Below are 14,437 nucleotides of genomic sequence, written 5' to 3'. Positions count from 1 at the left end.
AACACTAATTTATGCGATTTTACAAACAATGCGTTTTTATTCTTCAGTCACAAGAGTTTAATTTTAAATCTTCTTTCTTCGTACTGCTGATGATAAACAAGTCGCTGGCCTGCCTATTACCAATCCCAATCACTGTAGGAGTTTGCATCCTTCCCATATGTGTAAGAGGCTGTTGGCATTTAATTACCAGGATCTTTCATTGGTTCAGCCAAAGAAAAGGCAGCTGGCGAGGCACGTATCTCAGCAGCGCAAGACAGTGGGGCTAAAAAAACAAAGAAAGCAACACGGTTTCAACTCTTTTTCAACATTTGTTAAACCAAATTCTGAACGAATGCTGCCGAGGCCGTTTGGATGGGTCGCCATAAACGTGTTGGAGTGTAATGCAACTTAAAATAAAAGCGAGTCAGAAACTTGCATCAACTCATCAAAGCGTCGTCAAGAACTTTGGAAAAGGTATCAAAAATCGTTTAAACAGGCTTTTATTCCCGGCTCTGAAAGGACTCCGAAAATGAATCACGCGTTGCAGCGAGTACAACCCTACAACACGTGGTCATTTCAGAGAATCAAGCCGGAATGATACGTTTTTAGGTTGCAGTGTTTGCTTACCCACCTTCACACCCCGTCACGTTCTTAATCAAGGAAGTTTTTCCTTGCTTTTTATGGACTACACATACCCAGTTTGTCGTATTTAGCATCAGAACGAGGGCGAATTTTGAGTCTAAAAGAGTTTTGTTAAAAATTAGATTATTGCCATTAATTGCTAACCAATATCCACCAACACAAAATTATAAGCAATTCTTATCACTGAGCTGTTTCTCAGAAAATAACCTTGACAAGTAATTCTCTATTTATCACATTTCTACGAAGAATCGTGGAACTCTTGACGTAGAATTATTTTTGGAAGCTGGCTTTTGATTGGCTCAGTGAACAAATAGAATGTCGTTTTTGGTTAGCGCCGGAATAAAGATGATATGAACTTCAGTCTAAGAAACACGGCTGCTTCAATGCCGTTCATTTTCGCCATGTTTGAAGTCTTTGCCATCATATTTACTTTAATAGCCATCTTTGCTTTAGTCTACAAGAAATCAAGGCAAATTATCCCGTGCCCGCTTCTCAATATTCCGATTGATGTTTTCTACAAGCGAATAATAGCTGATAAAAGCCGTCCAGGTATGTGCATGGTTACAAAATATATTTTGTCTTGAATTCAGTAACAGCCAGTCGTAGTATAGACTACGAGTAGTCCCCCATTGTTCCTCAGGGATAGTAGAGCGAGCGAAACGCGAGCGCCCGTGAAAATCACCCCACGCGAGAAAGGCGAGACGCGGTGCGTGTCGCCTTTTCTCGCGTGGGGTGATTTTCACGCGCGCTCGCTTTACTATCCCTGAGGACAAATGGGGGACTACTCGTAGTCTATTTACATACCTCCTTGAAAATTATTGTCCGGCATAACCATACAGAAAGGACTTCTGTTCACACGCAGGAACGGTTGTGACAGAGCGAAGATGCGCCGGGCCGATCACAAAAAGTGGAGCGCGCGAAAAGCTATCCTGTGTAGTGTGTATAGTCTAAATATTGTTTGAGTGAGGCCTTTCAGTGCTGTAATTAAAAATGAAAATGAAAATGATCCGAGTTTTGCCGATCAAAGGCGCGCATCATCAGGGATAGGAGGAGCTATACTTGTATTAAGATAGTCTCTAAAAGGAAAGGACTGCAAGCTCACTGCATTTCTCACGGAACTTGAGGGTTGGTTTGTACTTACTTGTATAAAATGCCTCACCGGTACAGGCGTGGATTTGCAGGGACATTTTCGTTTACAATAATCTTGCCTTCGATGCCTTTAAGATAGTCATTTGTCATGTTAGACTAAATGTGTTTTCACAGAGGAGTTTTCTATCTCTCTCTCCATGTAAGTTCTTGACAAATTTCTTGTCTACCAGTTTGGGTAAATTTTTTCAGAATCAAGACAACAGCTTATCATTAGCGGTGATTTAATTCATTCTCAAGACGTGTAATTTATCATGATTTACCACCAAGCAACGAAACTAAATATAGACTCTGATACTAGGTTTTATAGTAAAGTAACAAAAAGTCGCGTGTACTTAGTACCTAAGTTATTTCGGTTTTGTTTAAACATGTTTTCTTTTTACTGAAACAGCCGTGTTCAAGAATTATCTTCAGATGTTTCCATGGTTGCATCAGCTGGAAGCTAACTGGGAAGCTATTCGAGATGAGCTGATTTTGTTCGTGAAAAATGGCGCTGGAATGTGCAACGTACACACAACTGGTGGCAGCGAGCTCAATACAGAAAGCAAATGGAAACTGGCGATGATTTTAGGCTACGGCAAACCCATAGACGAGGTTAAGACTTTTTTTCCTGTCACACTCTCGATATTAACAAAGCTTCCTGAAGTTCAAAATGCTGCATTTTCACTTCTGAAAGCAGCAGGATCAATTCCGCCGCACTCTGGGTCTACCGCGTCTATTCTTCGCTATCATCTGGCGTTGATTGTACCATACAACGGGAAACGTTCATGGCTGACAGTAAATCGGCGTTGATGTACCATGGAAAGAGGGAAAAGGGATCTTGTTCGACGACACTTTTGAACATTCTGCTTGTAATGGTTCAGAAAAGGATCGCGTTGTGCTAATTGTTGACATTATTAGACCAAACCTGGGACGTGTAGATGGAATGATTCAAAAACTGGAAGCGTGGAAACGAACAAGGGATTTTTTCTGTGGAAAACAAAATTGAACAACAGAGGAACAATATTAATACTTAGAGCGGCTTGGTTTTGTGGGATAAGTGATTTTCTAATCCAAGACCTTTTAGTGAATGGGGGCGCCCACGCGCGCGAAGCGAAAACATTTCGACCAGAATAAATAAACGTAGACCAGGAGAAGGCATTCTAAATAGAAGACTCTAGGCTCGATTACTAGCCGCTGTTCGGGAAAATGAGCCAGCGCTCATTCCCCCAAAAGAGCGTCTCGAAAAAAACCTGATAGTAAATAAGCTTCCTACGCATTTCCTCCCTCCCCTCAAACGCCTGCTTACCCTGCTCAATGTTTAACAGAATTTGGCAGTGATTGGCTAAGCCGCGGAAAGGAATGTTGGTCTTGGGTAAGCAGGTGTTTGTGGGGAGGGAGAAAACACGACTCCCCTAAAAACGCCTGCGTGCGAGGCTAATAAAGACTCTGACCGGAGAAATAGGATGTGCAGTTTAAAAGTGTCGTTGGATAGTAGCAACAGTGAACATTTATTTGTCAAAGTGTTGTAATAATTACTTTACCCTTAGGGAGTGCTTTTATTGTTTGGTTTTTGGGGAGGGAGGGGAGCGTAGCATTTCGAATGGCTCCACTTTCAATATCTACCTTTTCAGGCATACAAACAATACATTACTTAAGGCATGGTATTACCATTTATCGATCTTCAAGGGTATTTTACTAGGTTTTCAAGTAGGCAGGCGAGACGTCTCGGATCAGTTTTCATCAATAAACAGAAGTTTTCAAATCAGCCGTCAAAACCTTTAGGTCCATACGAAAAGAGAAAACTCCTTTTCCCCCTACCCTCACAACTGACTTGAACCTCTAAAGACCCCACATGAGGGTCTCACAATCAGTGAAAGGTTCCGGCAATTCTACTTTTTTACAAAAAGATTAACTCTGCTACTTGAAAAGAGCAGAAAACTTAACTTTCTGCATGTATTTTTCATAGAACAACATGCAAAATTGTTACCTTTTTTGTTAATGCTAGTCGATCAGGTGAAAAGTTAAAAAAAGGTACCTTTTTAGAAAAAAAAGGCGGGTATCTTAAGCTCTCGGGTGAAAATATTTTAACCTCAATATTGACTGCTTTTCATCCATTTCTCACTTCACCAAACAAAACTTTAAAGCGCGAAAAAGGTACCATTTTTGCGGTTGGAAGCGATGTTCTCATAAGTGGGAAAAAGGAACCTTAAAAATAAATGGCGTTTTCAAACTATATTTGAAAGCCGTTTCAAATCCTACTGATTGACAGATGTCAGCCGTTTGGCGCCATTTGCTTGCTGCTCAAAGGTCACCCGAGGTCAAATTCGAAATCAAGTTTGCTTTATTGCAAAACAGTTTATTAAACCACTGGACTGAACCTGTCTGAAGTCTCTAATAACCCGTTCCGGAGTGAAAAAAGGCACCCACGAAACAAAACAGTTATTATGATAACCCGCTCAGTTTAGACTTAAAAGAAAAAAACACTTCTCTGCTGTTTGTCGTAGATCGACGTAGAATCTGATATATTTTTTTTCTCAGATTAAAATGGTTCGACTTTTCATATAGGACTTTTTTTAAGTCTTCGCTCCACGCTTAAAAATGGGCCGGCTTGCTTAGGTCCTCCACATGCATCTAGTTTGAAAGAACCAGTAGCTATTTCATCCATTTGGATGGTAGCCAGTATTTTCGGATCTCTTCAGTCTAGTTTCTCAATTTTGATCGGCTAAAAGTCCTAAAAGGAGCCAGCTATTTTTTTTTAGTCTGATGATTCCCCATAGTAGACCCTCGTCCACGTACGTAGGTCGGAAAATATGCCAATAATGCAGGACACGATAGTGCGCGTCCAAGCCATTTCTGTTAAAAAGCCGGGGCCACTGAGGAATAGCCTCCCATACAGGTGTTTCTAGGGCAGTCTAGGATGGGTTTTACTCGTTTTAATTAGATTCGGGACTGCGAAATTCGATTGTAGAAACGGGACATAGAGTCCCCTAAAAACGTCTGTGTGTCTTTCGTTAGGGGCGCCAATGGTTGCTTGACATCTGTCAATCAGTAGGATTTTAATTGAAACGTAAGTTATTTTTAAGGTTCCTTTTTCGCACTTATGAGAACATCGCTTCCAACCGCAAAAAAGGTACCTTTTTTGCTCTTTTGATAGGAACGTTTCTAAACCGCAAAAAAAGGTACCTTTTTCGCGCTTTAAAGTTTTGTTTGGTAAAGTGAAAAATGGATGAAAAGCGGACAATATTGACCTTAAAATATTTTCACCCGAAAGCTTAAAATACCCGCCTTTTTTTTCTAAAAAGGTACCTTTTGTTAACTTTTCACCTGATCGACTAGCATTAACAAAAGAGGTAACAATTTTGCATGTTGTTCTATGAAAAATAAATGCAGAAAGTTACTTTTTCTGCTCTTTTCAAGTAGCAGAGTTGATCTTTTTGTAAAAAAGCAGAATTGCCGGAACCTTTCACTGATTTCTCACGCATTATTTTTTGAACCTCCGCTTTCCCCCTACAAACCAAATGTAATGAATGACAAATATCTTTTGGTGACTTTTCCTGCCAACACGCAACAATTACGATTTATGTGAGCGAGTTATTGATTCTTACGAGCAATTGAAACGACAGCTTTAAGGTCTGTTTTCACCGGAAAGTGACCCAATTATATTTCAGGGTAGCGGGAAAGGGTGGAAAAAATACGTCGCTCGAACAAAATAGCAGCACGTCTGCATCCATGAGCTGTGGTGATGCAGGAGCTCCTGGGATCAAATCCTGTTGAATTCTTAAATTCCGTTCCCCTGTAACATAGATATGATTTGCTGCATATTGTTTTGTATATTTATTTATAAGGCAAGGGAAATCGACAAAGATGTGCGATAATGACTTTTTTTAATAGCTTTGTTGTGGATTCGCTTTCTTATTTCACAACTTTACGGCTGTAAAAAACACAATTAAACTCTCTTTTAGGGACTTTGATGATGCTCACTGAGGTCAGTAAAGTTTATTAAGGCAATACCTCCGATTTTATTGATATGTTAACTTTTAATAAGAACAAGGATGAATAAATGATGTATTGCAGATTAATTTTGTTTTGATTTTATGGCACATTGGTGCCGAAAGATACAGTATGTTGCCCAATATCTGGACACTTCAGTTTAAGATTGCAATAACTTTCCTTTGTTAATCGCAGGAGCTCTGAAATTTGGCCCAGAGAAAATCCATCTAGTCCTTAATATGAAAAAAGACAGTTTAACTTTTTTGCCTTTGTTTCCATGGCGAAATTAGTATTTTTGCAGAGCTCCTATGTTGCCCAGTATCCGGACAGCTGGCCCAGTATCCGGACACAACAATAACAACGTAATTGTACATAAATTTCGACAGGCAAGCGACTTATAAGCTTCTCTTGCACTTGCAAAGTAGTATTGCAATCGATTCCAAAAATATAACCTAGCATCGTGAAATAAAACATAACAAATGACTGGGGTATGGTGGGGAACGCGAGCGGCTGTTTTAAAAATGGTATAATTCTTACTTCCTTGTCTAGGAACTTTTTCACTGATTTAAGGAAGGCATCCGTGGACATGCCGAAACCGCAGTTTGCAAGCTCAATTAGCCAATCTGCAAGCGACTTTCTTTCTTCATTTTTTATTTAAAAAAAAACGCTTGGGGAAGGGACCTCAACCCGACGGTCAAAGGTCACTCTCCTATTTAGTCGGACCTGCAGTTTTGATTTCTTCATGCTTAGTCCCCACAATAAGCCTGCTTTTCTAACACTAATTGCTCCTTCTTTCAAATCTCTCAATCCCTTTGTGACATTTTATCAGACCGTTGCAACCCCATTCTAGCAGTCACAACTTGGGAAAGTATGAGAATTCCAGGTTCAACTCAGACGCTTTCAGTTATATACAGAAAATGCATTCACGCGAAACAAGCCGTGACACGAAATCAACTCGCCTCTGAAGGCATGAGTGAAGAAAATTTCCATACGGAGTTGAGTAGAATTACATTTTACGACTATATCATATATCCTAAGCTTTAACTGTAGTTACTGATATGAAATAAATCTTATCCGGATTATTTACATAGCTAATTCATCGATTCTGTACAGCAAAGAAAAAACTGTCCGGATACTGGGCTCATGACATCAAAACATAGTAAATGTTTCTGGCCTCCGTTATTCCAAACAAATCGAATTTCCAGAAGAATTAATAAACTTTCTGAAAACCTGACTTCCTTAAGTATCTTCACTTTAAAAATAAAACAGTTTCTTTGAAAATATCACACATTACGCTCCCTTTTCTGAGCAGCACTAATTTTACTGGGCAGTAAACAGCGTAAATAATTAGCCATGAAAAGTTTACTCACCTGAACAGAACGGCGCTCTTCTGCGACTGTTTCGCAAGCTTTCAAATCGCCAAAACCTTCGTCTTAAAGCTGAAATGTTCAGCTTTCATTCGAAATACTTCGTTTACCGAGAACTGAAAAGGGCGCCTCAAAAATTGAGTTTTTTTTTTTAAGTGTCCGGATACTGGTACAGTCCGGATACTGGGCAACATACTGTACATATAAATTACTAGCTAACTCGGTACAAACATGGGCCGCATCTTTCCACATTGAGGCGGTTGTAACTGATAACACATAATAATAACTCGGTCATAAATATAAGAAGGAAAATTTCTCGATTAAGAAGATGTTCAGACCTACACCTGTAGTGGTTTTCACTGGCCACGGAATCTCAGTCGGAGTCGTAAGAGCGCCTACCTAGCCAAATCAAAAATCCTAGTCTTTAGTGGACTAAGTCATAAGCGCGACGGAATCGGAATCGGAAGAATCAGAACGTTTCCTTTTTCGATCTTCTAACTCTTCTTACGACTTTAACGCTCACTCGGTTTCTCTGACTCCGAATCGTTTGCTAGTGAAATCCTGCCTTAATCAAGCGTCTCTAGCTGTGTGTCTTATTTTCAAACTTTTCTTGCGAGCGAGCATGTGTGCGCATTCACAGTAATAGGTAGTAGGAATTTTACTGAGATTAGATGAAAGGAAACAGTATATACACCGCAGTTTCGATTCATTTCAATTGCATGCGAATGCTGAGTTAACAAATGTAGTGTTTTAATTAGGATAACGAAAATTACGCACGCACGATTACGGATATATGCCACAACGATTGAAAATATTTAATTATTATAGGAAAAGTGAAAACTGAGCACAGAATAAGAATCGCTTAAAATCGGAAGGAACTGTCATATGTCCAAACGTGACTATCACAGTTGTTCATTACTAATTAAATATCTTAAGGGAGACTTAGGGTAGGCATAGCCTTAAGACTGGTCAGCTATCCCTGTGTCTAAGTTTATAGGGGATTCATTTTAAACACAAACTGCTCTGAAAGATTTACAATAAAGAGGAATCAATTTCCAATTTAGTGGTATTGTGACAGTAGGTCGATAAATGCAAATACAACGTCGATGCAGTTCTGTTTATATATCTTCCAGTTTGCTTTTAACAGGGGCACCCAACGAGAATATAGTTCAAAACCACTTAAACATAGCATTGTTAAACGTATTTTAGTATTTAAACGGTAGATATAGGCATATTTTTATCCCCTAAAAATTTTTCATCCGTGCGGATTTTCTAGCTGAAAGTCTAGTGATCAGAAATCATAGGGATCAAAACTTACCTTTTCGAAAATTTCAGCCACAGAAAAGGCTCCCGAAATTTCTAGGTGACCTTTTTAGGGTAAAAATCCGTTAGAAATGGGCAATTATACCATTTTTTAGATGTTCGAAAATCCTAGGAGAGGTAGGCAAGCAAGAAATTTTACAACAAATGTTCCCCAAATGGTGCCCCTGTTTTAAAGAATTTAGAATGTATGTTATGTTTTATTAGTCCTTCCAAAAAGAATGGACCACGTAAACTAAGCTGGACAGAATTTATTTCCGCCTCCTGCGACATTAATTTTTCTCTCCTCCACCAAAATCTCTATTCTTCCTCTTTTTCTGCGAAATATGGCAACAAAACCTCGTCTGAATTCTTTGTTCATGATTCCGTAAATCATAGGATTAATACAGCTAGCAGCTCCTACAGTCACAGTCGCAAAAAAATAAAGTAGTCGAGGAAGCGAAAACTTTTCTGGAGAAGTATCAATCAAAATCATTACGAAGAATGGAGTAAAACAAATGGTGAACGAGATCACGATTACAGCTAATAGACGGTCAAGTTTTATATCTTCTACGTTTACTCGCGAGGTAGACATTTGAAGCTTATGACTTTTGATGAAGCGCCAAACATTGAAATAGGAAATAAAGATCACTTTATAAGGAAGAAAAGTTTCGAAAATGGCTATTAATGCGATGAGCGTATAACTTGCAGTGCCGAAATCAAACAAACATAGCTGATGGCCGGGATGAAATATATTCTTGACTCCAAATATATAAAACGATAGTGGAATAACACCAGTGAACGACCAAGCGGCAAAAATGGAGATAAAAATTGTTCTCGCTGACACCAATTTGCGATGCATGTTGGGGTATACAACTTTAAGAAGTCTATTTACGGCAATGAGCGCCATGTTGACCCAAGACGCGGTCCCCAACATTGTAGCAACAGACGCTTGAAACCAACAGAGAGTTGGCCCGAAAATCCAACGACCGGCAAACGAAGTGACGCACACCAAGGTCATGCCAGCTACCGCAAAAGTTATATCTGACATTGTTCGCGAGATAATGTAAAAGTTTGACGGTTTTCGTAGCCTTGGATTCTTGTACAAAGCGAAGAGGACGAAAACGTTGCCTAAAATTGAGGTGGTTGTAACTAAAACACAAACCAAGAATTCTGTCAAAACAAGGGAAGTTTCTCGTCGAAAAAGCTCTAAAGCAAGCTTCTCCAGCCTTGTATCTTTTTCAGGCATTTCTTGAACGCGAGCACCAGTAACAGAGGTATTTTATCGATCGGGATATTGTTACAGGCTTTTTTTGCTTGAGATGTCAGTGAGCAGTATAATTATCACAGCCTTTAAGACACTTCGACTCTTACGTGCAAATACCCGGTTAGAGTTGAATTTTCACGGTTGTGGCATGACAATTAGGATAACGAGAGATACGCACACTTGACATGGAAGATAAAATGCGACAACAAGAACTGAAGAAAACCAAACTCAGCATGACTAAAACGATCAGTTAAATTAAGAATACGCCCTGAATATTCGTAAGTCATTGACTTTAAAAAATTTGTATACGGGGGAGACCTAGGATTGGTCAGCTGTCCCTGTGTTAAAATAAACGGGCAATTTTTTTCACGCACAAAATACTTAGGAACAGCAGAGCTTGAAATTAGATTTCATCTCAGTTTTGATTGTTAAAGTTAGCCGATACTGATTATGAAATGTAAATAATACCGAAGTTGAACCTAATAGAATCGCTTGAAAGATGATCATTCGAGTATTTTTGAACATATTTTTATTTCGCTTATGCCACTACTAGTTATAAACAAACAGCCATTTCCAGACACCGATTTAGAATACGATTCAGCTTCGGGCAAAACAAAACACTACCCATTGTTTTATTTACATGCAATACCCTCTGAATAAGATTGGCTATTATTTATAGTCAACTGCTGCGAAATTTCTCAATGTTTACCCTGCGTCTGACAAAATCTTTACTAGGCTGCTTAGTAAAAACTCCTTAAGATTGACCCTGCAATCAGCGTATCGGCCTCTTAAACGATTTGCACATGTACAAGGTCCGGGACTGACTTTGGCCTTAAAATTGAATTCTTTTTATGAATAAAATTGGTAAAATTAAGAAAAAAACACACAAACATTAATGATTAAAAAATTAACGCATCCATACATTATTGGGAATATCGGTGCTCATTATGTGGCAAAAAACTGTCAGTAAATATTAAACGATGTACCAAATATAGTTTTATAAGAACCTATCAATCCCTATCAGGTAAAAAAAAATTCTTTCTGTTTTAATAAAAAGTTTTTAACTTTTTACTTAGTCTAGTCGCGTAGACGTATTTATTGATCGATATCTCGACTTTGTCTCGGTCCAAATCTAATATCCAGCTATCTTATTAAACCTTGGTCAATAATGCATATTTATTGTCACTTCTGTCCTAGATGAGTGATTGGAAATAACATCCAGGAGCTACAATTGAACCACGGGTTACCTAATCAGTGTCAATAATCCGAAATGAAGAGAAATGAGAGCAAGAAATCTGCTTTTTTAGATTAAATTGGCTTCTTTCTTCTTCTTACAACTATTTTTAATTTCTTGCCAACTTTTCCTGCGGAATTTCAATCGGGGAAATTAGTCCTCTTTCCCGAATATTTCTTTGAGGAGCTAGGGGGAGGCTATACACAGGCTAATTCTTTGCTTTGGTTATTTGATCATGATTCCACTCATTTTTTTTTTTTTTTATTCTTAATTATTCGGTTTTAAAATTAAACAAAGCTGCTTTTTTACAGTGCTCACCAGTCTAGGGAAGCCTTTCCAAGCGCTTATTAGATTTAGAAAATTTGATTATACTGATTCTCCTGAATTGCAATTGTTTGCGATGCCGCGACAGCTGTTTATGTTGGATACGATGTAGCGTTTTCTATTGTTTCCTTGTCGGCCTAAAATAGGTTAAATAATAATAATAATAACATGTTTAAACAGGATGACCATTTCAGTTATAAAAACTGCATCAATATGGGTCCTGTATAAAAATAAATGAATAAAAAGATAAAAACATTAATTATATATGAAACTGGGATACATTACATAATTATAATCAACGAAAAAAAGTAGCCTCCTAATGAACAAAACTACATACAATCATTAAAAAGGGTAGCCCCCTTATAAAAAAAGGCCCTCTTAGTCAACTCGAGATTGACTTTATCAATAGATAACCTATCCTTAGACCTAGTGTCATAGTCGTGAATATCATAAGTTCGCCGTCGAAAATAATCTGAGAAATAACTTGGAGCTTGTCCATCAAGACAATTCTTGACAAGTTTGACGATATGTTTCTCTCTTCTCGTCTTAAGAGGGTCCTAACCAAGACTGGAAGCCATATCTTGAGTGGACAAATGCACCGTCTTTAGCACTATCCTAGCAGCCCTTCTCTGCAGGCGTTCCAATTCTTCTTCATTTCCTTTACCACAGCCATGAAAAACAGCACAACAGTATTCCAAATTTGGTAGTGTCATCGATTTATACAGTCGGTTCGATGCTTCAGTTGTTAATGATGATCTAATTCTTGAGAACATCCCCAGTGTTTTAGAAACTTTCATCTTCACATAGTCAATATGCAAATTAAAGGAAAGACTGTTGTCCAAAACTACGCCTAGGTACTTAAAGGCATCACAGTGTTTCACAGATTCTCCTCCCAACGTTATATGAGCCCCATCGATGTCTTGGCGACATAGTCTCTGGTGGGTGCCAAAAACCATGAACTCAGTCTTCTTTAAATTGAGAATCAGTTTATTTGTAGACAGCCACTCAGACAGATTAATCAGTTCCAAATTTAACTGTAACACAATTTCCGATATCAGTGGAGCCGAGAAAAAGATAACTGTGTCATCAGCATACATCACAACTTTACAGACATCAACACAGGAAGGTAGATCATTGATATACAACGTAAATAAAACCGGACCAAGGATACTCCCTTGAGGCACTCCACTTAGGACAGCTTAGGGACTCGACAACTCGTTATCCAGGGAAATAGCTTGAAATCTGTCAGATAGATAGCTTGTAAACCAATTAATCGAATTTTCTCCAAAGCCAAATCTTCTCAATTTCGATAACAGTTCCTTGTGCGGTACAGAATCAAAGGCCTTCCTTAGATCAATAAACAAAGCGCCTGTTAACTTTCCCATCTCATCGGTGAAATAGAGCACGGCACTCTCCGTTGAATGGTGTTGTCTAAACCCTGCCTGAAATGGACTCAAATGGTCAAACTTCTGTAGGTACCGTTGTAATTGAACGTTGACAGCTTTCTCCATAATTTTCGACATAACCGGCAATATGGAGATTGGTCTGTAGTTGTCCATACTTGCATGTTCACCAGACTTATATAAAGGAACGACACGGGCCATCTTCCATTCACATGGAACAATTCCAGTACTGAGCGATAAGTTTACAAGAAGGAGGAGAAGTAGGAGCGATAACCGAAGCGCCGTCTTTCAAAAACCGAGCCGAAATCCCATCCAAACCAGTGGACTTTTTCACTTTTAAGTCCTTCAGTTGCTTAAAAATAAAGTTTTGGGAAACTGGTTGAAGCACAAAACTTTCATTAGTAAACTTTTCATCTGAGAGACCAAGAATGGTAGTTGATTGAACGGATTCCCGGAGCTTGGACACAGTGTTCGTGAAAAAGATGTTAAATTTCTCGACAATAGTTGATTTACTAGTGATGGTTTCACCCTCGTCCGTTATTATAGATTGAACGGTCGAAGATTTTCTCTCTTTGTTTGGGAAAATGCTCTTCATAGCTCTCCAAAATGATTTCGGGTTGGCCAAATTATTCTGAATTTCGTTCTCTGATAACGACGCTCCTCAATTTTGATCCTGTTGGAAACTTGATTTCGTAATCGCCGATATGTACTCCAGTCAACCTCAGATCCAGTTTTCCTCGCTTTCCTTAGAAAAGAATCACGTTCATTCATAAGCTTTTTTGCTGCAGATGTTAACCATGGACATATAATTCCCCTCAACACTTTATGGCGAATAGGAGCATGTTTATTACAGACCGATAAAAATAACTACTTCCATTTCGACCAAGCGGAGTTTACATCCCTTTCACTGCACACATCATCCCAGGAACACCATCCTTTCGCCTTGGGTAAAAGTAATTCCAACCACATACATTCGCCAACAAAGTTCTTTTCCAAATCAGCTCTCCTAATGACGAACAGAGTTTCCTTAACATAGACGGCTATCCCACCACCACGCCCGTTAGTCTGGTCACTTCTGAAGATCGAATAGCCAGGCAGAGACACTTCACCATCGGATATGCTGTTATCGAGCCAAGTTTCAGTAAAGGCAAGGATATGCAAATTAGGACAATGTGAAACAAGAATATTTAATTCATCCATCTTCCCACGAAGACTTCGTATATTCTGATGTAAAAACTTAAGGCCACGTTGATTTACAGCTTCAGATAATTCTGCAAAACCATGTATCGCTGTTTTGATTAGATCTTCATGTGGCATAGGATCTTTAGCGTTGTTGAAACGCATGTCGCATTTTGAAGAGTATTCAAATTCTGCACTTAAGCATTTAAGATGATACGGCTGAGTGCATCCGACCCAAGTCGCTCTTCCTTGGTTCTTTCTGATGGTTTTACTGCATTTGAAGCACTTCAAAGTCGCAGGCCCAGGGTTCTGTAATACATCCCCACAAAGGAGTACTAAGTTCACAAAAAGTACATCCTTAGCTAGATGAAGTAACTGAGTATTACAAGACGTACTGTTAGTCTTGTAACTCGAGCGCTTTGTTCAAAGATGAATCGAAGCACGAAGTGAGTCAAATGAGACAGAATTCGCGATGTATAGTAGGGAAACACTCGAAGACACAGAACCAGAATGATTGTCATCCCTCCTTAAGATGAAACTCGCAAGAATAATTGCCAGAAATAGATATAGAGTCAACTTTTGTCCAAGCCCACGAAACACGTCCGCCATGTTTCCGCGTGGTCCT

The 14,437-nt window shown here is 38.9% G+C and overlaps 2 protein-coding genes and 1 pseudogene across 2 annotated transcripts in view; 1 reads left to right on the top strand and 2 right to left on the bottom strand.

The window, feature by feature from the left end:
- Positions 1-14,437, bottom strand: part of LOC140947981 (uncharacterized) — a 177,113-nt gene that overhangs the window by 107,804 nt on the left and 54,872 nt on the right. The window lies entirely within an intron of this gene.
- On the top strand, positions 968-3,749 carry LOC140947784 (ornithine lipid ester-linked acyl 2-hydroxylase-like; annotated as a pseudogene).
- LOC140947232 (melatonin receptor type 1B-B-like) lies at positions 8,603-9,739 on the bottom strand. Its single transcript, XM_073396291.1, has one exon. The coding sequence runs from the start codon at positions 9,652-9,654 to the stop codon at positions 8,662-8,664; it is 993 nt and encodes a 330-aa protein (XP_073252392.1). The 5' UTR covers positions 9,655-9,739; the 3' UTR covers positions 8,603-8,661.

This window comes from Porites lutea, chromosome 9 (assembly GCF_958299795.1).
Source record: "Porites lutea chromosome 9, jaPorLute2.1, whole genome shotgun sequence".
Classification (NCBI taxonomy): Eukaryota; Metazoa; Cnidaria; class Anthozoa; order Scleractinia; family Poritidae; genus Porites; species Porites lutea.
Note: the sequence above shows the minus strand (reverse complement) of the source record. Positions and strands in the feature narration are given on the sequence as shown.